Source organism: Mauremys reevesii, linkage group 5, assembly GCF_016161935.1.
Source record: "Mauremys reevesii isolate NIE-2019 linkage group 5, ASM1616193v1, whole genome shotgun sequence".
Taxonomy (NCBI): Eukaryota; Metazoa; Chordata; order Testudines; family Geoemydidae; genus Mauremys; species Mauremys reevesii.
The window spans coordinates 110,286,954-110,308,958 of record NC_052627.1 but is presented as its reverse complement, the minus strand read 5'-3'; the positions used below and the strand labels follow the sequence as shown (position 1 = coordinate 110,308,958).

The following is a 22,005-nucleotide window of genomic DNA, read 5'->3' as shown; positions in this document are numbered from 1 at the left end:
TAACAGACGTATTGGAGCATGTCATGTCACATGCATCCAACTAAGTGGGTATTCACCCACGAAAGCTCATGCTCCAATACGTCTGTTAGTCTATAAGGTGCCACAGGACTCTTTGCTGCTTTTACAGATCCAGACTAACACGGCTACCCCTCTGATACTGAATATATTGGAGTGCGTATCTAGCCGAGCACAAACTTGCATATACTTCAAATATACGGTAATTCAGTATGTCTAATAAGTTTGCAAGTGTGTGTGTGTGTGTATATATATAGAGAGAGAGAGAGAGAGAGAGCGCTTGCTGAAACTTTTAGAGGAAGTCATTTACTATAAAGCAGCTTGTTTTCAGATCTAAACAAAATTTGTTTTACTCCTGGCATATAGAAAGCTAATATTTCCATTAAATTAAACAATCATGGGTAGCTAATAGAGTATAGAGAGCTAATAAAATTTCAATTAAATTAAACAATCATAGGTAGTAGAGTAGCAAAAAGTATCTGAAGTTCAACCATATTTATAATTTGTGTTGTTGTTTTTGTTCTTGGTGTTCACAACTTCAAAGCAGAACTATAGACATACTTAAATTTAGTACCTACAATTGAACTGGCTGCTGAACAGCTTCCTGAGAGAGACACAGAATTTTGTTTTGTCCAGTAATAAACTAGAGTGTTTAGCTATGCTTAAATCTTGCTTGTTTGCTTTTATAAGACTAGTCAAAGGACAGAGTGCAAGTATTGTGATCTGAACTCTTTCAGTGTTAACCAATTTTATTGCAGAAACATTAAATAGATGTTTTCTGTATCCTTATTAAGATGCATTGAATTATTGTGTTCATAATTTTTCAATTTTTATTAAGTTCTGTCCTACATGGGGTCACTTCCCCACTACGTTGACTGACACATGGATTTTAGGCATCATGGTGAAATGGTTAAAAAGAAGCTGAACTTAACTGGTGATGCTGTCTAGGCTTGTGTTGGCAGTTGTGACACAGTCAAACATCAGTCTACTTAATTTGTGCAGTGCTTGCCTCTTTCCATAAAAGGTTGAGGTATTCAGATTGATTCTTAAAGATACAGTAGCAATTTTAGCAGATACTGAATAAACACTTTTATATTACTAAACTTATGCCATCTGCTAAATGTAACTATATTGAACAGATGTATAAAACTTGCCTGTAGTCCTCCTAAACGAATGTTTCTCAATCTTAGTAGAGACTCTTGTTGACCATGTTCTCCCCCATTTACAATTTGCAGATCTTTTTCGCTACTATTTGTGATCACATAACACCATGTTGCAACTACTAAAATAGTTTATATAGAAATAGTTTAAATACATGTTTAAATCTTGCTTTTAGATATAAACATGATTATGAGCCAGCACCATGAGATTTGCTAGCTCTTTGCAGACCGCTAGTGGATCACAGATTGGAAGTCACTTTTTTGTAAAGAATTTTCAGGCCTTGTCTACAGTGGAGACTTGCTATAATTGTAGCCATCAATGTGCAGTAGCCCATGTAGCTGCACTAGTGCAAACCACTATTATAGACAAGATAAGTCACAATTTGAACAGTTGCAGCTTATTCCTTATCTGAAACTTTGCTTTATTCCCAGAGTCTGCACTGATGCAGCTACACTGGTAGCTGAGATAAGAGCATGTCCCCAGTGTACACAAGCTCAGGGAGTTGATGTTATTTCTAATACATAATATTGTTTGGTATTAAGCATTTGTATAGTGAACAGTGTATATTAATGACTGTTAAAGTATTATGTTTTGATGATGTAGTTTACAAAAAGGAGGGGAATGAAGACCAAACTTTTTCACTGTTGGTATTCTTTAAGTATAAGACTGAGGCATAAGTTTCCTATGTGCACAAACTGGATAGAACTTCATTGACTGCAGTGAAGTTGACTATACTAATGGGGAATTGCATCGCTAAGATGGGATTTTGAAAAGTGCTCAATTTTGGCCTAACTACTCACACTAACCTTAGAGGTAACACTCCAGTGGTAAAGTTAAGCCATCATTGAGTGCGTTTGAAAATCCGACGTTTTGGCCTGCTTTGCACTATGGTGGCACAGCTATGGTACTGTAGTTGTGCCGATATGGGGTGGATTGATGGAAGGGGGTTTTCTGTTGATGTAGGTAATTTACCTCTAAGAGGCAGTAGCTAGATCAATGGAAGAATTCTTCCATCAGCCTAACTGCATCTATGGTGGAGGTTAGATTGACCTATCTGTCATGCAGGGTATGAAATCTTTCACAGCCCTGAGCAATGTAGCTAGGTTGATCTAATATTTAAGTGTAGACCAGGCCTTAAGTTTTACTGGCATAACTATGGCTCTAAGGGTTGTATTTTTTTGTTCTTACACTGGCAGAATTAGGCTGGTAAAAGCCCTAGTCTAGATAGTTATATTGGTAGAAGGCACATTATACCACCATAGTTTATTTTATTTTGGCGAACCAGAATAATCTATACCAGTAAAACTCCTCTACATTGTGGATTTTGTAGCTTTAAGTATTGTATACTGGTATAGTTAAAACAGAGAAACTTAAATGTAAACAAGGCCTTCAGGTTTATAATTTTTTTATCTGAATATCGATAGTACATTATTTTAAACGAGTGTAGTACTTCTTTAAAGGTCAATAGTATTTGACTGTATGCTCTTGGAAAGAACAAATGTAAATAAAACTTCATTCTGCCAAAATGAATCTGAATTCTGTTCCTGTATCTTTGAGTTCAGGAAATACATTGCATGTTTGGGTGTCTTTCACCTTGATTTGTCCTTCCTGTTTGTTTGGACTGTGCATACAGTATCAGTTGTCCTTGAGACTGAGCTTTTTATTCACTACTGAAACCTATTGCTGTAATTTGGGATTCTGGACAGTAAGATATAACCTATATGACTGCAGATATTTCTTCTGGTTACCTTGGTTGTCCCTCTTTATTTATTTTTTTTTAATTCAGATACTAAAATTTCAAATATTCAGTGAAATAAAGCACAGTTTCAGGTGTTTTCAGATAAGTTTGAGTTATACTTCACACCAGATGTTAAGTTAAATTATTTTTAATACTCTAGAGACAGCAAAAGAATAATTTATCAGAGTTTGCTCAAGTCAAAGAGGGTTAATTTTGGATTCTTAAGATATAAGTTTTTCAATAGTTGTAATTGATAATATTTGATAACAAAATCCATGTTAATATATTTAGGCTACAATCCAATTGTTAAAGACTTGTCTTAACAAGTTTAAAACATTAACCAAGACTTTCAGAAATAAGTGTCTAAAGCTATTCTTTTAAGTCCATATTTAGGCACCTAGTTAAATGGCCTGATTTTCAAAAGTGCTGAGCACCTAGCTGCCCTCATAAGTCTGTGGGAGAGTTTATATTTCAGCAGTTTTAGAATTCGGATAGCTTATTTAGGTGTTTAAAACATGGATTTAGGAGTCCAGCTTTGGGCAAGTATTTTTTTGGAGAAAAGTTGCCTTCATTCAGATTGTACTGTGCTTTAGACCAGTTACATGGGCCCAGTAGAGCTAGACCTCAATTTTTTGCAGAGGGACTGCTGCCCTGTAAGCAGAACCCTTCAGTGCAGCAGCAGTCCACCTACAAGCTGTCAATTTCAGAATCAAGGCCTCTGAATGGACAATTTTTAAATTTTAAACTTGCATATAGATGTTCAGAATACTGAGCAAAATCGATGGACGAAGTCTGTTAGGCTTAAAGCCACAAATGTATTAACAAGCTTTTGCTGAACTAAACTTTCTTACCTGTGTTGCTTAACTTACACAGGTTATAAAATATTGGAAGAATATATTTAAACCACATCCTTTGTTTTATTAACATATGCAAGAACTTATGTAAGGGCTATCTCTTGTTGCTCAGCAAAATGTTTGTCAACCAGGCTAATGGAGCAATACTGTAGACATTATGATTCTAGTTACCTAAGAGTTAGCAATGAAAGAAATTTTATATTGTCCAACCCATCTCATTGCCAAACTATAATTGTTCTCTGAGATTATGAGCTTTTCCAGGTTTAAATCACTAGATTTTACTGCCACATTTGAAAGACTATTTTGTAGGTGATAGAAAACTTTTCCTGACGATGTTTAATCTAACATTTGCTTTTCTCAGTTTTAAACAACTATTCTTAGTTATTTTTTTAAACTCCTGAACAACTTCCCCCTTCATGCTGACACCCTCCAAATGTTCAGTTTATTGTCCTTTTAGTTGTTTTGACCATGCCATGCACACACAGGTTTTTTAGGCTTTCCTCATGGGTCAATCCTGCCAAGCCTTTAATCATCTTTGTAGTCTGTCTGGATTGCTTCCAGTATGTCAATATCTTTTCTTAACCTGGACCGCTTGGGGATGGGTGTAGTGAATGTTATGTCTTCATAGATAAATATTTCAGCAAAAAATGGCTTGTATAGCTGGGTAACAGAACTGTCATTTTGTTATGGGACCTTTTCTGTAAATACACCTCTACCCCGATATAACGCGACCCGATATAACATGGTAAAGCAGTGCTCCGGGGAGGTGGGGCTGCGTACTCCGGTGGATCAAAGCAAGTCCAATATAACGCGGTTTCACCTATAACACGGTAAGATTTTTTTTGGCTCCTCAGGACAGCGTTATATTGAGGTAGAGGTGTATTTATATATGCAATAATCAGAGGGGTAGCCGTGTTAGTCTGGTTCTGTAGAAGCAGCAAAGAATCCTGTGGCACCTTATAGACTAACAGAAGTTTTGCAGCATGAGCTTTCGTGGGTGAATACCCACTTCTTCGGATGCAAGCAGTATTATGCAATAATGTGATCTTAACTTGAAAACGTGTTTGGTGTTCTCAGGATGACTGCCCCTAGATATCTGCTAAATGCTATATTTGTTAGCTACTTTATGTGATGTGCGTAGTGGTAACCGACTTTCCTTACTGAGGTAATTTCTTGTTTCTACTTTCTGTAAGCCTGCTGTCCAGTTTCCATAGAGCTAAACTGTAATGAGCCATAGGCTTTACATTTGCAGTTTCTCAGTATGTACTGACAAGTTATTGTCTCAGCAGGATGCCTGTGACTATGTTATGGATCCTTAATGTCTTCAAGCTTTCAATTATTTTTATTTTTCTAGTTAGGATATACATTTGATTTTTTTTTAATAATATATGCTTAACCAATATAATTATGATGGGGAGTCCTCTACCAATGTACATGTGTAGAAACACCTTCCTAAAAATGTACTGTTTGTAAGTTGGACATTTCACTTTATTGGTACTCACCCATTGTCTCCAAGCGTTAACAAAATGTAATAGAAACATACATACAGTTTATTGAAAGTCACTAATTTTTTTGGGTATAGAAACTAAGATCTTTTTGAGTTTAAGGTTAATTAGGAAGAGGGTGAAACAGATGGGACATGGTTAGCTTAAAATAATTATTTAAATTAATGTTTTTGGTGTAGCAAGAGTTGAATTCACTATAAAATCTTGCTCGTCACCAAAAGATCTTACTCTTAATATAATGAAAAATAAAATGATCTTATGTTTGCTTTATTATGAAGTAGATCATGGTAGGCTTCCTCAGAACATCAAGATTTGTTTGAAATAAGGTTTTCTGAAAGGATTTGTTTTTTAGTGTATTTTTAGCTCATCTGAAATGCTTTTAAAGGCCAAGATTTTAGAACATGTTCCTAAAATTAAATGGGAGCTTAACTTTAATAATTCATTTTTGAGAACCTTGGACAAAGATTAGCAAAGGCTGCTTATGATAGTTTAGATTTTTTTCCATGGTTTCCTAGACTAATTGCATTGTGCCTAATAGTGACATCTAAAGAGCATTGTGGGATGTGCCTGCAGTGTGTATTGAACTTCTCCAAGTAATTAATTACTCTGATAATTGAAAAGCCAAGATAGTCTTTGCATAACTTATGTGTGGATTTATTTAGAAGTCTTAAATACATTCTACCAAGAACAATGGCTCTAGAAAAAAAGGATTTTTTTTGCATATGGTACCGTGAGAACTCCACATCTCTTCCACACATTTTTTTAAAATGAGAGTTCTAGGACAAAATTGCAAATGTACAGAGCATTTTCCTAGAGTCAATTCTTATCAGTTTTGCTGGTGCTAGTGGGAACGTATCAGAAATTGAAAGGAATAGAGGGCCTTGTTTTGAAGACATGTATTAGTTGGGAATCAAATATGGTCCTTCACTTCCTTGACCATTGGTGATATGAGAAGCAGCACACTGCCTCCAAAGTAAGATTGCACATTATGCTAGCAGTATTATCTGGGTGACTGAAGAAAGGGCCTTTTTAACTCCAGTCTAGAAGTAGTAACATTCAGATCTTCTCAACCAGGAAGATTATACCTGATACGTTCTTTTTAAATGAGAAAGGTTGGAGGAAACTAAGTGGTAAACAAAGTGTGAAAGAGAGATTAGTAGAAATAAGATTGAGTTTGGTGGAATCAATAAATGCATGAAATCCAAGGGGTAGGTAAAAATGAAGTGGCTAATTTGTATATGCTTTTTCAGTTAGTGGTGAGATTGGTGCCTTAGAGAAAATGTAAAGTCCTGTCCCCCTAGTTTTAGATCTGCTGAAAAATTTAACCCCTGAAAATGTATTCTGTTAGTGTACTACTTTGTGCTAAGTTGACTGACAGGACTTGTAGTGACATATTGCATCTGATGGTTAGAATACTTTTAAACATACTTTTAAACATAGCTTCCGAAAAGTCAGCTGACAGATCAAGTTTTCTCTAAAATATTTTCCTTATTGTAAGAGCCTTAAAATGAACCCAATTATAGCTTGTAGCGGAATTGAGGGTACCTTTGAGACTAAGTTGGTTTGGTGTAAACTTTCAATTTCAGTTCATTGTGTTGTATTTTGAAACTGAGAAGCTATTGAAGCACCAGAAGATTAGATCAAGCAGGATTCAAGCACTTCTATATTCAAAACAATGAAAAGCTAATAAGAGAATCTGGCAACACATTCACTGTGCTATTTTTTGTAATTGAAAGAAACTCCTTACAATGCTTGTGAAGAATTTTTGGTGATCCAAATTAGTTTATGTAATTATCTTCTATTGGCCCAACTTATGTTGGTGGAAGGTACAAGCTTTTGAGAGAGCTTCTTCAGGTCTGGAGAAGGAAGCAGAGTGTCTGAGCTAATTACAAATCAGAACAGACTGTGACTCATAAGGGGTAACACACAGTAGGTGGTCACGTGAAATGAAGTGGGCAACTGAGTGATAGATTGTTATGCATCAAGCGTTAGAAGTGGGCAGTTAAAGGTAGCAGGAGGGTAGGGTGTTACAGATTGTTGTAATGAGCCATAAAACCAGTGTCCCCATTGAGTCAATGGTTTTTGGTGTCTAGCAGTTATAGACTCATAGACTTTAACGTCAGAAGGGACCATTATGATCATCTAATCTGACCACCTGCACAATGCAGGCCACAGAATCTCATCCACCCACGCCTGTAACAAACCCCTAACCTATGACTGAGTTATTTAAGTCCTCAAATCATGGTTTGAAGACCTCAAGGTGCAGAGAATCTTCCAGCAAATGACCCGTGCCCCATGCTGCAGAGGAAGGCGAAAAATCTCCAGGGCCTCTGCCAATCTTCCCTGAAGGAAAATTCCTTCCCGACCCCAAATATGGTGATCAGTTAAACCCTGAGCATGTGGGCAAGACCCACCAGCCAGCACCCAGGAAAGAATTCTGTGTAGTAACTCAGATCCCACCCCATCTAACATCCCGTCACAGACCATTGGGCATATGTATGTATGTTCCTAGGATCATATTTTGAAGGTGTTGTGCAGGTTTCCTTGGAGGATGAGTATTGAAAGATCAGCTAAAGAGTGATTGCTTTGTGTTCGCCTGTGGGTGATATGGTGTTTTTGTCTTTTTTATCATTTTCCTGTGTGACTTCATTTGAGAATGTAGTGATTGTCTGGTTTTACCCCACATAGTTGTTGGGACATTTAATGCACTTGATAAGGTAGACCACAAATTGTGGTAAGCATATGTAGGATCCATGAATCTTGGAAGGTGTGTTGTGCCAGGCTATTGATCATTTTAGCAGTGGAGATACATTTGCAGATTTTTCATCTGTTGTTCTGGCAGGGTCGGGTGCCACTTGGAGTTGGTGTTGTGGTCTGTGGGAAGGTTGTATCTGATGATGACCTTGGTGAGGTTGGAGGGTGGTTTGAAGGCCCGAGTGGGTTTGGGAAAGATTTATTTCAGGATGTAATTCCCATCAAATATGGATTGTAATTGTTTGATACCCTGTATGGGTTCCAGTGTGAGGTGGTAATGACAATTAGGGGTGTGCTGTGAGTGGGGTTTTTTCTGTGTTGAAGTAGGCTTTTCCAGGGTATTTGCGTGGCCCATTCCATGATGCGATCTACTTCTCTGGTGGAGTGTCCTGGTTTAGTGAAGGTGGCTTTAAGTGTGTTTAGGTGTGTATCCTGGACTTTCTCTTCAGAGCAAATTCTGAGAGATCTGAGTGCATGTCTGTAGATAAGAATTTTTGGTATGTCTGGGGTGCTTGGTGGGTTCTTGATATGATGGTTAGTAGGGTTCCATTGTTTAAGCTAATTGTGCTGTCCAAGAAATTGATGCTAGTGTGGCAGTGTTCTAGAGAGTTTGATGGAAGGGTGGTGATGAAGTTGTGATAGAAATCTATGAGAAAACTTATGTCTTCTGTCAATAGGATGAAAACATAATTGATGCAGGTGTATTGTTGGTTTCGTGGTACATTTTTCCAGGACTTCTTATCTATTTCTTGTATAATTATCAGCTGCTTGAGACATCTCAATAGTGTATTAGTGTTCAAACTAACGTATTCTGCCATCTCTACAAGCACAGTATTGTTTACTCTATTTTATTCTCTGTGGTTGATCGGTCTGTTAGTCTCAAAGTCACCTTTGACAAAGTTCTTTACAAAAACATCAGGCAAACAAAGTATTAGACTTGCAAGATATTCTCTCCATATTACTACTGATTCAGTCTGCATTGTCACTACTTCAGCAAATTGATAAATGGATACAAGAAGATTTGTAACATGAGTTACTTCACTAAGCTGAACATGTGTTAGTGGTCAAAACAATCCCCTTTCAAAAAACTAGTTGTAATCTTTCCTTCTGGACATCGAGCTTGATGTGGTGACTTACACACATACACACAGACCTCTTATTATAGCAACACTTTTTGGTGCTGACTTAGAAAGCAAAGGCCTACACTTGATACCTGCGCTCTGTAAAGCTGTATTGGCTGCCTATTTAGGGAGTATGCTTCAAACTTTTACACTGATAAAACTTACTTGAACAAAGACTTAAAATTGGGCCCTGTACCCAAAGAAGTTTCTACTTTCCTTAGGATAGTCAAGTTTGGACTAGCTGATTACAGTGTATAGTTGAGTGTATGGCTAGGAGCGGCCTGTCAATTTTGAATGCTTACTCCTTAGATGTCTGCCAAAGCTCATTGGTGGCATCTTTCAAGGCAAGGCTAAAGGTTTGTGTATTTTGTAGGCTTTATTATTTTGTAGAATAGCTATCTAGCTATTTATTTTGGTGTCCTAGCTAGTGTTGTATGTTTTTTGTGCAGTAGTTAGGTGCTTTTTATTTTCAGATGTTTTAAAAATGAATGATAAACATTTTAAGACCACATTATGGCTGGTCTTGCTCAGGGGCATAGTGGACATGGTGGTACAACGGTCCTTTCTTCCTTCCTTCCACACTTTTTAAACTTCCTTGCAGGGGCAAGACACGCTTAGGGTAGGTACTCAAAAGGGAGTGATACAAAGGGCAGGACTATGACCCCTGTATATTGACCATGCAATCTGTTTACAAGGGGATCCCAAGGATAGTAGAGCCCGGATTCTACAGTATTCTTTCCTATCTTTACCAGGGGACTTCTAGTCAAGTCAGTCAGAATTCCTTCCGGGATTAAGTTTTTCACCACCCCAAAAAGAGCTAGTGTCACAATCTGCCCTTTAACAGGAAGAACTTTATTCCTTCTGTCACCTCTATAGTCATGTGGCAATATTCTAACCAAAAGACTCTAAACTGTAAAACACTTGAAGTAGAACTTTGTTACATAGATGTATTAAATGCCACATGAGCCACAAATACTTGAATAACGGCAACTAGTTGCATAGTCTGTACTACTGGTTACAAATTTCAAAATCTTACTGGTATTTTCAGATATGTTTAAGTATAGTATTCTGTCTGTAGCTTCCTAGCCAGTAAATCAGAAGTTGTATGTTAGACTTCTTTTGATCTAACTTATTTCGCTATCACTGACAATACAATTCCTATAGTTTTCCTGTGGAAAATTGATTTTTTTCCCCCAGAACCTACGTTTTTGTTGAAAAACATTGATGGGGAAAATTTCCAACCAGCTGTAATATGCTAAAAGTTGTAAAGCTAGAGGGTGCACACTTTGTTGCTTCTGTAGGACAAACTTATTGCCTGTGCAATCTTAACCTGTTCCTTTTGTACATTTGCAATAACATAGTCTTTAATGAAATTTATTAAACTTTTTTTTCTTGCCTCACTCAGTGCACAAAACAAATGATGCTCACTTAGGGTACATCTATACTACCCGCCAGATTGGCTGGTAGTAATCAGTCTATCGGGGATCGATTTATCGCGTCTCGTCTAGACGCAATAAATCAATCCGCGAATCAACGCCCGTACTCCACCTCGGCAGGAGGAGTAAGCAGTGTCGACGGAAGCCGCGGCAGTCGACTTGCTGCCGTGAGGATGGCCAGGTAAGTTGAACTAAGATACTTTGACTTTGCGTAGCTGAAGTTGCGTATCTTAGATCGATCTCCCCGCCCCAGCCAGTGTAGACCAGCCATTCAGTATTCTCCTTTTCTACATTGTTCAATGAGTGGACCTGTGCCTTATTTACTGCATGCTATTCAAACCCTACTCCAAAGATGGAATTATTAATTTTTTCAGGGGGTTTTCTGTGGCGCTCATCACTATGGTATCTGGTTCACAAATATAAGTGAATTAATTCTGTTGTCCCCCTGTGAAATGAGGGGGTATTCTTATCCCCATTATACAAATGGGGAACTGAAGCACAGAGATTAAGGTAAAAATTATACACTAACTTTGCTCGATTTGAGACACCTAGGACCTGATTTTTTTTTTCGGTCTACTTAGCATAATAACTTCATATATTCAAAGCACAACTCTCCAGACTTCAGTTGCAGCTATGAGCATTTAACACTTCTCCAAATGAGACCACAGAGTTGTGAGTCATATACCCAAAAAGGAGGAGTACATAGTTAAAGCAAACATTTCACAGGTGGCCATTAAGTGACTTGCCCAACATAACATAGGAACTCTGTGGCAGAGGCAGAGAGGAAAGCCAATTCTCAGGGCAGCATTCAACCTCTAACTATGGCACCATCCTTCTTCATAATCCTCTACCTCATTCAATATACACCTTCCAACATTTGCAGCAAATGAATTGGGAATCTGTGTTGGGGTGTCCACTCCACACAAGGCTTGACTAAGTAAAAAGGGCCAATTAACCCTGTGACAGGCTGCACCTGGAGGAGAGTTAGGGCTGATAAGGCCAAATGGCTGATGAAACCCAAGTGTCAGAGGAGCTGGGACAGTCATAAAGAGAGGAAGATGGTGATAAGAAAGGACTGTAAGAAGGAACTCCACAGTCCCTCCCCAGAGAAGAGGGGAGTTGGCAAGAGACAAGGAGGAAGGAGGTCTAGGAGGAGAGTAAGCCTTGGGATCCTGATTTGGATTATAGACTCTGGCAAGAACCCGAGGGAAGTGTGGGGCGAAATAGCCACAGGGAGATGGGAATGCTCCAGTGGTAACCTAAGGGTAGGCCAGAAGATGAGGAAAAGTAACAAGGAGACCAGAAAAACAGCAACAGAGTCTGGAATTTCATATGCCATGGTTGCTAGTGATAGGGTCTCTGAGCTGGAACCAGGAGTGGTAGGTGGGCCAGCTGGGCTTCGAAATCCTAGAAAGCAAAAATTATTGTGGCCTGGCCAGAGGGCCAAGCTACAAAGAGGCAGTGTCTTGCTGAGGATTTGGGTGCAGAGACACCAGCCCGTCACCTTAGAAACAGCTGTGAAACTCATGGAGGAGTTTGTGGAAGCAGGAGTCCTGAACAAAATTACCCATCCATTTTGAGAGACCAGGAAGGGAGCAGTCAAGTAGAGAGAGAGAGGAGCCAGAAGTAAGTGGTGAACTCTGTGATAGGATCCTACAGACAAGTCTTCACTATATACACCTGGTTCATCCCCAGAGCAGGTCCACTCTGTGCACTGAATGAGGCAGGGGGCCCGTTTAAAAAAAAAAAATTGTCATATAATTAAATGTTTATCATTATGCATACACAAAAGGGCCTTGAATTGAGGCTGTACAGTCTTAATTGTGACATTTAAGTTTTGAGTGTTCGATTTTTTATTATAATCTTTAAATGTGTGTATGTATGTCTGTATAATGTGTATATAATTTGACGTGAAGGAAAAGATGTTGAACTATACCTTTTCCAGATTCAAAGTGCATCTCTGGTTTTATATTTGGATGTCATAAAAGCTACTTTCAGGAAAGTTTTATATTCAGACTAACAAGCAGTAGTGTTCAACTGCAAGTCCATTTTCACCACCTTTGGCTTTTATACTGCCATCCATCACCACATTATGAGTGCACTACTTCAGAGTAGTCTCAGTCTTCCTGTCAAGTTTCCATGTTTAAAAAGTACAATTTTTGTACTCCAGTACTAAGAAATTTTGTTCCCTTTTAGGATCGAAATAGAATGTATGACAGTCTGAATATGCACTCATTGGAAAACTCTCTTATTGACATCATGAGAGCAGAGCACGATCCGCTTAAAGGTATGTTACTATGCTAACTAAAAAAGTCACCCATTCTTTGTTAATTTAGATTCATTTTGAATTGGTGGTTGAATTGCTTCTTCATCCTATAGCAAGCATCATTTCAAATATATATTATAATCTATATTTATATGCAAAATATATTTATGGTTGAATTACAATTTGCAATATTGGTGTCTTATAGTTTTACTAGAAATAAAGTAGTTTACTTCAAGAACCCGGCTGACTTGAAAAGTCACTCTTCAGCTGCAACGTATTTCTGCCTTCAAACATTGACAGTGTTCGTATATCCATGTTGGTCCCAAAATATTAGTAAGACAAGATGGATGAGAGTAATATCTTTTATTGGACCAACTTCTGTTGGAGAGAGAGACAAGCTTTCAGGCTTATAAAGAGCTCTTCTTCAGGTCTGAGAAAGTTACTTAGAGTATCACAGAATACAAGGTAGAACAGATAAGGAGTTAACACATGTTGCAAGAGACAATTCAAGGTGAAGTGGGAAGTTAACACCTTTACCTTGTCCATCTTCTCTCTCTTGGTATGTTTAGACATTTTCGTACACTTTTTTTTTTTAGGATAATTCCAAATTGATTGAGTGAAATGTGAAGACACATTCTTGGCTACTGGTACTAGTGCATACATAAATTATTCTTAATCTGAAGTTAAAATTCCTCAGACTTGTAAGAAATAAGAACTCTAGTTGCAAATCATTGGTAATAGAAACATTTTGGAACTGTAGTAAAATTATAGCTTAACTACAGGTGTGTTTTAACACAAATAACTCAATTGTGTCCTGTAAACTTTTTTTTCCAAAACAGGTGAGAGAGATACTAGTTGTACAAGTAACCTGTTCTTTGAGGTTAAAAGTACAGCTAGTTCATTTCTGAACTTTTGGAAAGTGGTTTCTTCTTAGAGTGATTGCTCATATGTATTCCACAGTAGGTATATGTGCTCGCCACGTGCACCGGTGCCAGAAGTTTTTCCCTTAGCAGTACCCATAGGAGGGGAGCACCGCTGCAACCCCTGGAGTGGCACCTCTATATTGTGCTATAAGGGGAGCTGGGCATTCCCCCGAACCCTCAGTTCCTTCTTGCCACCACTGAAAGTAGTTAGAACTTCGTGCTCCAGCCTTGCTGCAGCTTCTCTAGTTAGCCTTAGTAGTACAGTTCTTCAATAGTTAAATAGTTTCTCCAGTTAGTCGTCTGGGCTTGGGGCATGCCCTGTGCCCCAGGATTCAAGTCATGCGACTCCTGTCGCAGTTCTATGCCAAGAAGTGATCCACACACGCAGTGTCTCCGCTGCTTGGGTGAGACCCTCGTAAGTGAGCACTGTAGGATCTGTAGATCTTTCAAACCGCAGACTAAGAGGGAGAGGGACATTAGACTTCACGCCCTCCTAATGGAATCAGCACTGACCCCGGCACGCCGAATGGACACAGTGCCCGGCACCGCGTCTTCGGTACAGAGTGAAGTCCCTACACTAGCCGGAACCGCTCCCCTTCAAAGAAGCAAGGGAAGACTCAGCGGCGCCAAGAGAAAGATGGGGGTGAGGCTGGACCCGAACTGGGCAGCCTGCAATCCCCCTCGGATCCCAGGCCTCCGACATCTGTTGAGCGGAGCAGCCTGGTCCCGTCTGCGCATGCCTCCCCTGCGGTGAGGATGCCGTTGATGCCACAGGCGGCACAGGCCACGTGTGACACTTTAATCCTCCTGGTACCCGGGGCGCCGCCTGAGATGGGCCCCTGGTCTCGAGGGAAGCTGCCACTGGGAGCACAACAACCCTCCCTGACGCGGCACAGTCCCTGCTCCAAGGACCAGTCGCCGCCTCGCTCGCCACGGTCTTCCCACAGCTCACGCCAGCCCTTTACCCCGCTTAGGCTGACCAGCTTGCCGCCAGCGAGAGAGCCTCGGGGCTCCTCTGTGCCCCACGACCGAGGACACAGGCATCAGGATAAGTGGTGCTGACGCTCCTCTTTGCGTCAAAGCTGATCCCGTCGCCGCCAACATAGACACTCCGACTTGAGCTCCCACTCTACCAGACATCACGCACTCATCTCATGATTCATCGGCACCGAAGTGTCGTAGCTTCAGCCACCGGGGCAAGTACAGGAGCAGCACCTTGGATGGGTACTGATCTAAGTCCTCAAGGTCCCGGTCATGTGGATGGCACCGTCATGGGCACCATCGCTCACGTCGCTCCTACGGTACCGTGCAGTCGTCAGTGACCTCTGCATCAGCACCCAGCTGCCCGTCTCCAAGTCATGCGGCACTGGAAGAGCAAACTGCACCGCCCAGCGCCCAAGTCGGTCAGTGGCACGGAACACAGTGGCAAGGGCAGTGGTGTCAATGGGCACTGTGGCCGCAGATCCCTGCCCAGGCGAGACCCCGCTCGGTGGCCGGAGCAGCGTCTCAGGCCCCTTCGGCCTCCCCTCCATGACAGAGGGAGAAATCAACAGGTCCCGAGCCGACAGCACCGTGCCTGGACTCTGACCTGGGGATTGACCCACCGGTATCATCCGACACCCTAGGCTCCGTGCCGGTCCCCTCGCCAGAGGATACCATAGCTGCACCACCACCCGTCCTACAAGAGGACTTCAGGGCTCACCAACAGCTCCTCAAGCAGGTGGCGTCCAATCTCCAGCTCCAGGCTGAGGAGATGGAGTAGCCGTCTGACTCTCTCTTTAATGTACTGTCATCCTCGGCACCAGGCCGTGTGGCCCTACCTCCCCACCAGGGGGTAGCTAATATCTTGACTATCCTGTGGCAAACCCCAGCTTCCTTGGCCCCCATCTCCAAGAAAGCAGAGAGGAAATACTTCGTGCCGGCTAAGGGCCACGAATACCTGTACTCCCACCTGGCACCTAACTCCCTGATGGTAGAGTCAGTTAACCACTGGGAACGTCACAGTCAGCCCACACCCACCCCTGAGAACAAAGATGCCAGGGGACTGGACACGTTTGGCAGGAAGGTTTATTCCTCGGCAAGTTTCCAGCTCAGGGTGGCCAATCACCAAGCCCTTCTAAGTTGATATGACTTCAATTTATGGGGGTCCCTACCAAAGTTTGAACCTCTCCTCCTGGAGCGGGACAAAAAGGAGTTCAGGGCTCTGGTAGAGGAAGGAGCATCAGCGGCGAAAGCAGCACTCCAGGTGGCATCAGACGCGGCAGACACAGCAGCCCGTTCCATGGCCTCCACTGCCCCCAGTTCTGCTCTAGGGGAGGGGCGGAAAGGGGGGCGATCTCGGACACCCACCTCCAGTGGTCGGGCCAACTTTTCTATGCCTTCCCACCTTTCCCCCGATAGGCAAAGTCCTGCAAAAAGTAAAAGCAGACAGGACGCGGGTCATCCTCATAGCCCCAGGTTGGGCCCGTCAACACTGGTACGGGACCCTCCCGCAACTCTTAGCGGCTCCTCCGTGGAGGCTGCCACTTCTCCCGGATCTCCCCTTCCAGGAAGGGGGATGCCTCCTCCACCCCAACCTGGCCACACTTCCCCTGACAGCATGGTTGTTCCGTGGTTAGATGAGGAGGAGGGGAGATGTTCGGAGAACATAAAACAAGTTCTGTTGGAAAGCAGAAAGCCGTCCACGCGACGGACGTACCTGGCCAAACAGTCTAAGTTCTCTAGGTGGGCGGGGGAGTGGGGAACTTCCCCATCATCCGCATCACTCCAACTCATTCTCGATTACCTCCTGTCCCTTAGGACCCAAGGGCTAGCTCCTGCCTCCATCAGGGTGCGGTTGGTGGCCATATCAGCCTTTCATCCTCCGGTACAGGGCCACTCGATCTCTTCCTACAGTATGACCTCCTGCTTTCTAAAGGCCCTAGATCGTTTATTCCCATATGCTAGGACCCCCGTGCTGCAATGGGATCTAAACCCATTGTTATCCTGCCTCACGCAGGGCCGCCCAGAGGGGGGGGCAAAGGGGGCAATTTGCCCCGGGCCCCGCCTCCGCCCCTCTCCTGGAGCCTCAGCGCATCAAGCGCCGAGTCTCCGCCGGGGCCCCTGAGCCCCGCCCCCTCTCACGTGGTCAGGGGGCGGGGCTGGGAGCTCAGCTCCCTCCGCTCGGCGTGGAGCTCCCAGACCCGCCCCCTTCCCACGCGGCTCTGAGCGGGACGGAGCTCAGGCCCCGCCGCGGACGCTGCGGCTGTTCCGGCGAGGCGCTGACACTCCGGGTGAGGAGGGAGCCGGGGGTAAGAGGCTGGGGCCGGGGCGGGGGGGAAGCGGGACCCGCCGCCGCCGCCGAAGCGCAGCCCGGTCATCGGCGGCGGGGGGCCCTTCCGTTCCGGGAGCCGCCGCCGAAGTGCCCCAAAGACCCACGGCGGGGACTCCCCCCCGCCGAATTACCGCCGAAGACCCGGCTGCACGTCAGCGGCGGATCCCGCTTCGGCGGCAATTCGGCAGCGGGGGGGCTCCGGCGGCGGGTCCCGGAAGGGAAGGGCCCCCCCGCCGCCGAAGACCCCGGCCCCCCGGAATCCTCTGGGCGGCCCTGGCCTCACGAGTCCTCCATTTGAGCCCTTGGCCACGTGTTCCTAGTCTCGCCTGTCATGAAAGGTAGCATTCCTTGTGGCCATTACATCAGCCCAACGTGTCTCTGAGCTTAGGGCCTTGACCTCGGAACCCCCGTATACGGTCTTCCACAAGGATAAGGTTCAGCTTTGCCCACACCCTGCTTTTCTCCCAAAGGTGGTCTCCACCTTCCATATGAATCAGGACATTTTCCTACTGGTACTCTGTCCTAAGCCCCATTCCTCCAACAAGGAGCGCCACCTACACACGCTAGATGTGTGTAGGGCGTTGGCTTTTTACCTAGACCGAACCAGGCCGTTCTGGAAATCCTCGCAGCTGTTCGTTGCGTCGGCTGAACGGATGAGGGGACAGCTGATTTCCACTCAGCACCTTTCACGCTGGATCACCTTGTGCATATGCCCATGTTACGACCTGGCAGAGGTTCCCCCGCCACCTATCGTTGAGGCTCATTCTACGAGAGCTCAGGATTCATCTGCCACCTATGTAGCTCACGTCCCTATCCAGGACATATGTAGAGCTGCCATGTGGTCATCTGTCCACACCTTTTCTTTGCATTATGCGATCGTTTCCCAAGCACGGGATGATGCTGGGTTTGGTAGGGCAGTACTGTGTCCCGGAAACTCCTACCCACCTCCATCAGACATAGCTTGGAGTCACCTACTGTGGAATACACATGAGCAATCACTCAAAGAAGAAAGGACAGTTACCTGTTCCGTAACTGGCATTCTTCGAGATGTGTTGCTCAGGTGTATTCCACATTCCGCCCTCAGTGGTGTAGCCAGGTTTTCAGCGTAGGGGGAGCAAAAAACATAAAAAAGGCGCCCCGCCCTTGGATCCTCCCTGGCCACGCCCCCAGACCGGACACCCCCTCCCTCCCCCCGCTTACCTTCCCTCCTGCGGTGCCGCCTGTCCCCGGCTCCTGTCCCAGCGCTCGGCTGTGCCTGCATTGGCTGGCAGGCGCGGCTTCCACACCGGCCTGCCTCCCCGCAGCTCCTGTGGCTGTGTGGTGGGCAGTGCCGTCTGGCAGGCGCGGCTTCCACGCCGGCCTGCCGCCCCGCGGCTCCTCCGGCTGTGTGGTGGGCAGCGCCGGCCAGCAGCCGCCGCTTCCACGCCGGGCTGCCACTGCCACCGCGCGGCTCCTCCGACCGTGTGGCTGGTAGTGCCGGCCAGCAAGCACTGCTTCCGCACCTGCAGGCCTGACGGGAAGCAGCTGCTTCCGTGGAATCCCGCCACCTACACTACTGCACGCCCTCCTTCTCCTCTGTCGGAGTTGTCTGGCAAGAAGGAACTGAGGGTGGGGGGAGTGTGCAGCTCTCCTTATAGCACGATATAGAGGCACCACTCCAGGCATCGCAGCGGTCCTTCCCTCCTACGGGTACAGTTAAGGGAAAAACTTCTGGCACCGGTGCACGTGGTGAGCAACACATCTCGAAGAACACCAGTTATGGAACAGGTAACTGGCTTTTCCTCTCCTCAGACGTGCTTCATTGAAATCATAGGGCCACAACAGTGACCTTATAGTCAAAGTTTGTGGACTTCCATTTTAATTCCTGTTTTCACTGTGTAATGACTTAAAATTCTTTTGTACTGAATTTTTAAATCTTAATCTAAGCCCAAAGGACTTTAAAAATAAGTTTTGAATAAACCCAAGCCATTTGAGTTGTGCAAATGAAACGTTTATTTTTGTGCTATGTTTAAACTATTTCTCCTCCAATTTAGCCATGTTTAAAGACTTCAAACTTGCTATGCATTTAGTACTCACTACAAGAACAGTGCCTTTTCTCTCATTCAAAGAAATTAGGTTCAGAACTAGGTATGGTTAAAAGTAATTACTATTCATGTGTGGTAGTCTGTGCTCATCCACCCATTTTCTACCTCCAGAAATTCCTAATTATTATTTATCTTACATCAACACAGAGGCCTCAATTTTGATCAGGCTCACATTGCGCGAGGTACCGTAAAAACACATATTAAGAGATAGTCTCTGCCCAAAAGGCCTTAGACATTGCCTATCTTTAGGCAACCACAAATTGCCACACTTCTCCTTCGTAGGTGACAAATCCTCTGTTTCTCAGTAAATCATGTTACATCTGAGGCCTGGTCTACACTACGTGTTTATACCGAATTTAGCAGTGTTAAACCGAATTAACCCTGCACCCATCCACACAACGAAGCCCTTTATTTCGATATAAAGGGCTCTTAATACCGATATCTGTAGTCCTCCCCGACGAGGGGAGTAGCACTGAAATCGGTATTGCCATGTTGGATTAGGGTTAGTGTGGCCGCAATTCGATGGTATTGGCCTCCAGGCACTATCCCACAGTGCACCATTGTGACCACTCTGGACAGCAGTCTGAACTCGGATGCACTGGCCAGGTAGACAGGAAAAGCCCCGTGAACTTTTGAATTTCATTTCCTGTTTGCCCAGTGTGGAGTGCTGATCAGCATGGACTGTACGGGAGATACTGGATCTGATCACTTTATGGGGAGACAAATCTGTTCTATCAGAGCTCCATTCCAGAAGACGAAATGGCAAAGCATTTGAAAAAGTCTCCAGACAGAGGCCACAGCAGGGACTCAACACAGTGCTGCGTGACAAGCGTAACAGAACGCCAAAGAATCAAATGGACGCTCATGGAGGGAGGGAGTGGGACTGAGGACTCCAGCTATCCCACAGTTCCCACACTCTCCGAAAAGTATTTGCATTCTTAGCTGAGCTCCCAATGCCTGAAGGGTCAAAAACATTGTCCCGGGTGGTTCAGGGTATATATCGTCAATTTACCCCCCTCCCCCACCGTGAAAGAAAAGGGAAAAAAAATCGTTTCTCGCCTTTTTTCAATGTCCCCATATGTCTACTGCTTGCTGCTGGTAGACGCGGTGCTGCGGCGCTGAACAGCAGCATCCCCTCCCTTTCCTTTCCTGATGGCAGATGGTACAAAATGGTTGAAAACCGTCCTCATGATGAGGACGGTTTTCCCGTGACTACTCCTGGCTGGCCTTGGTGAGATCAGCCAGGGGCGCCTGGGCAAAAATGGGAATGACTCCCGGTCATTCCCTTCTTTAAGCTTCTCCTGGAGAGGCAGACGGTGCAAAAGGCTTGGTAACCGTCCTCACCATAGCAACTGGAGGCTGAGCTCCTCCCCCCCCCTTTTCATGTCTAATGAAGATTCTGTACTGCCTGGACTATCATAGCAGTTGGAGGCTGCCTCCCCCTCATTTTATCTCACTAAAAAGTGTTTCTTATTCCTGCATTCTTTATTACTTGGTCACACAAATGGGGGGGACACTGCCACGGTAGCCCAGGAGCGGTGTGGGAGGAGGGAAGCAACGGGTGGGGTTGTTGCAGGGGCACTCCCTAGAATGGCATGCAGCTCATCATTTCTGTAGGATCTCTGGGGCTCTGACCCGGAGCGGCTGTGCTCTCTGGTTGTCTAGTAGACTTGCCCCATGTTCTAGGCAGGACTGACTCTATTTTTAGACAAAACGTAAAGAAGGGAATGACCTGGGGAGTCATTCCCGTTTTTGTCCATGCGCCCCCGGCCGACCTCAGTGAGGCCAGCCAGGAGCACCCATGACAGCAGCAGACGGTACAAAAGGACTGGTAACCATCATCGCCAATTTCCAAAGCAGCAGACGGTGCAGTAGGGCTGGTAACTGTCTCTGCTACCTTGCAAAGGCGAATGCTGCTGTGTAGCAGTGCAGTACCGCGTCTGTCAGCAGCATCCAGTACACATATGGTGACAGTGACAAAAAGCTAAACGGGCTCCATGGTTACCATGCTATGGCGTCTGCCAGGGCAATCCAGGGGAAAAAGGGCGGAAAATGATTGTCTGCCGTTGCTTTCACGGAGGAAGGATTGAGTGACGACATTTACCCAGAATCACCTGCGACACTGTTTTTGCCCCATCATGCATTGGGATCTCAACCCAGAATTCCAATGGGTGGGGGAGACTGCGGGAACTATGGGATAGCTACCCACAGTGCAACACTCTGGAAATCGACGCTAGCCTCGGTACGTGGATGCATACTGCCGAATTAATGTGCTTAGTGTGGCCGCGTGCACTCGACTTTATACAATCTGTTTTAAAAACCCGGTTTCTGTAAAATCGGAATAATCCCGTAGTGTAGACATACCTTTAACTACCTGTTTTGTTGGAAGTTTTCAAAACCTACCTAGAAGTTTAGTCTACATTTGAAAAACTTTATTGTAATTTCAATCAGAATAACTTGATTGATCAAACTCCATCTGGGGGTGTGCACTTTGGAAGTGCTGCTGCAGTATAACTTAACCCTCAGTTTGCCCCACATTTACACTGTCATGGTACTGTGCTGCACTGATTGTAGCATATCGCACTCTGGGTGCATATCCCAGAATTCCTCAAACAGCTCTGACATACTACATGCTGGGCAATTTTCAGTCTTGATTCTGAGATACGTCGAGGGACCCCAGGGGAACTGGGTCCAATTTAAATGGGAATAAGTTTTTAAACCTACCATGATGTTAATTGTTTCCAGGATATAACACTGGGTTTTATTTATAGCCCTATCTTAAAGCAAACCAATGAGTTTTTGAAATCATCATCATCAAATTTGCATCACTAAGAC

General features: G+C 44.2%; 1 protein-coding gene across 9 annotated transcripts in view; it reads left to right on the top strand.

Moving 5' to 3' along the window:
• The window catches only part of CPEB2 (cytoplasmic polyadenylation element binding protein 2), an 89,627-nt gene that overhangs the window by 6,934 nt on the left and 60,688 nt on the right, over nt 1–22,005 (top strand). For all 9 annotated transcript variants that reach the window (XM_039540049.1, XM_039540054.1, XM_039540050.1 and 6 more), the window contains exon 3: nt 12,781–12,871. In XM_039540049.1, the coding sequence (XP_039395983.1) occupies nt 12,781–12,871 (91 nt within the window). The remainder of the gene's footprint in view (nt 1–12,780; nt 12,872–22,005) is intronic.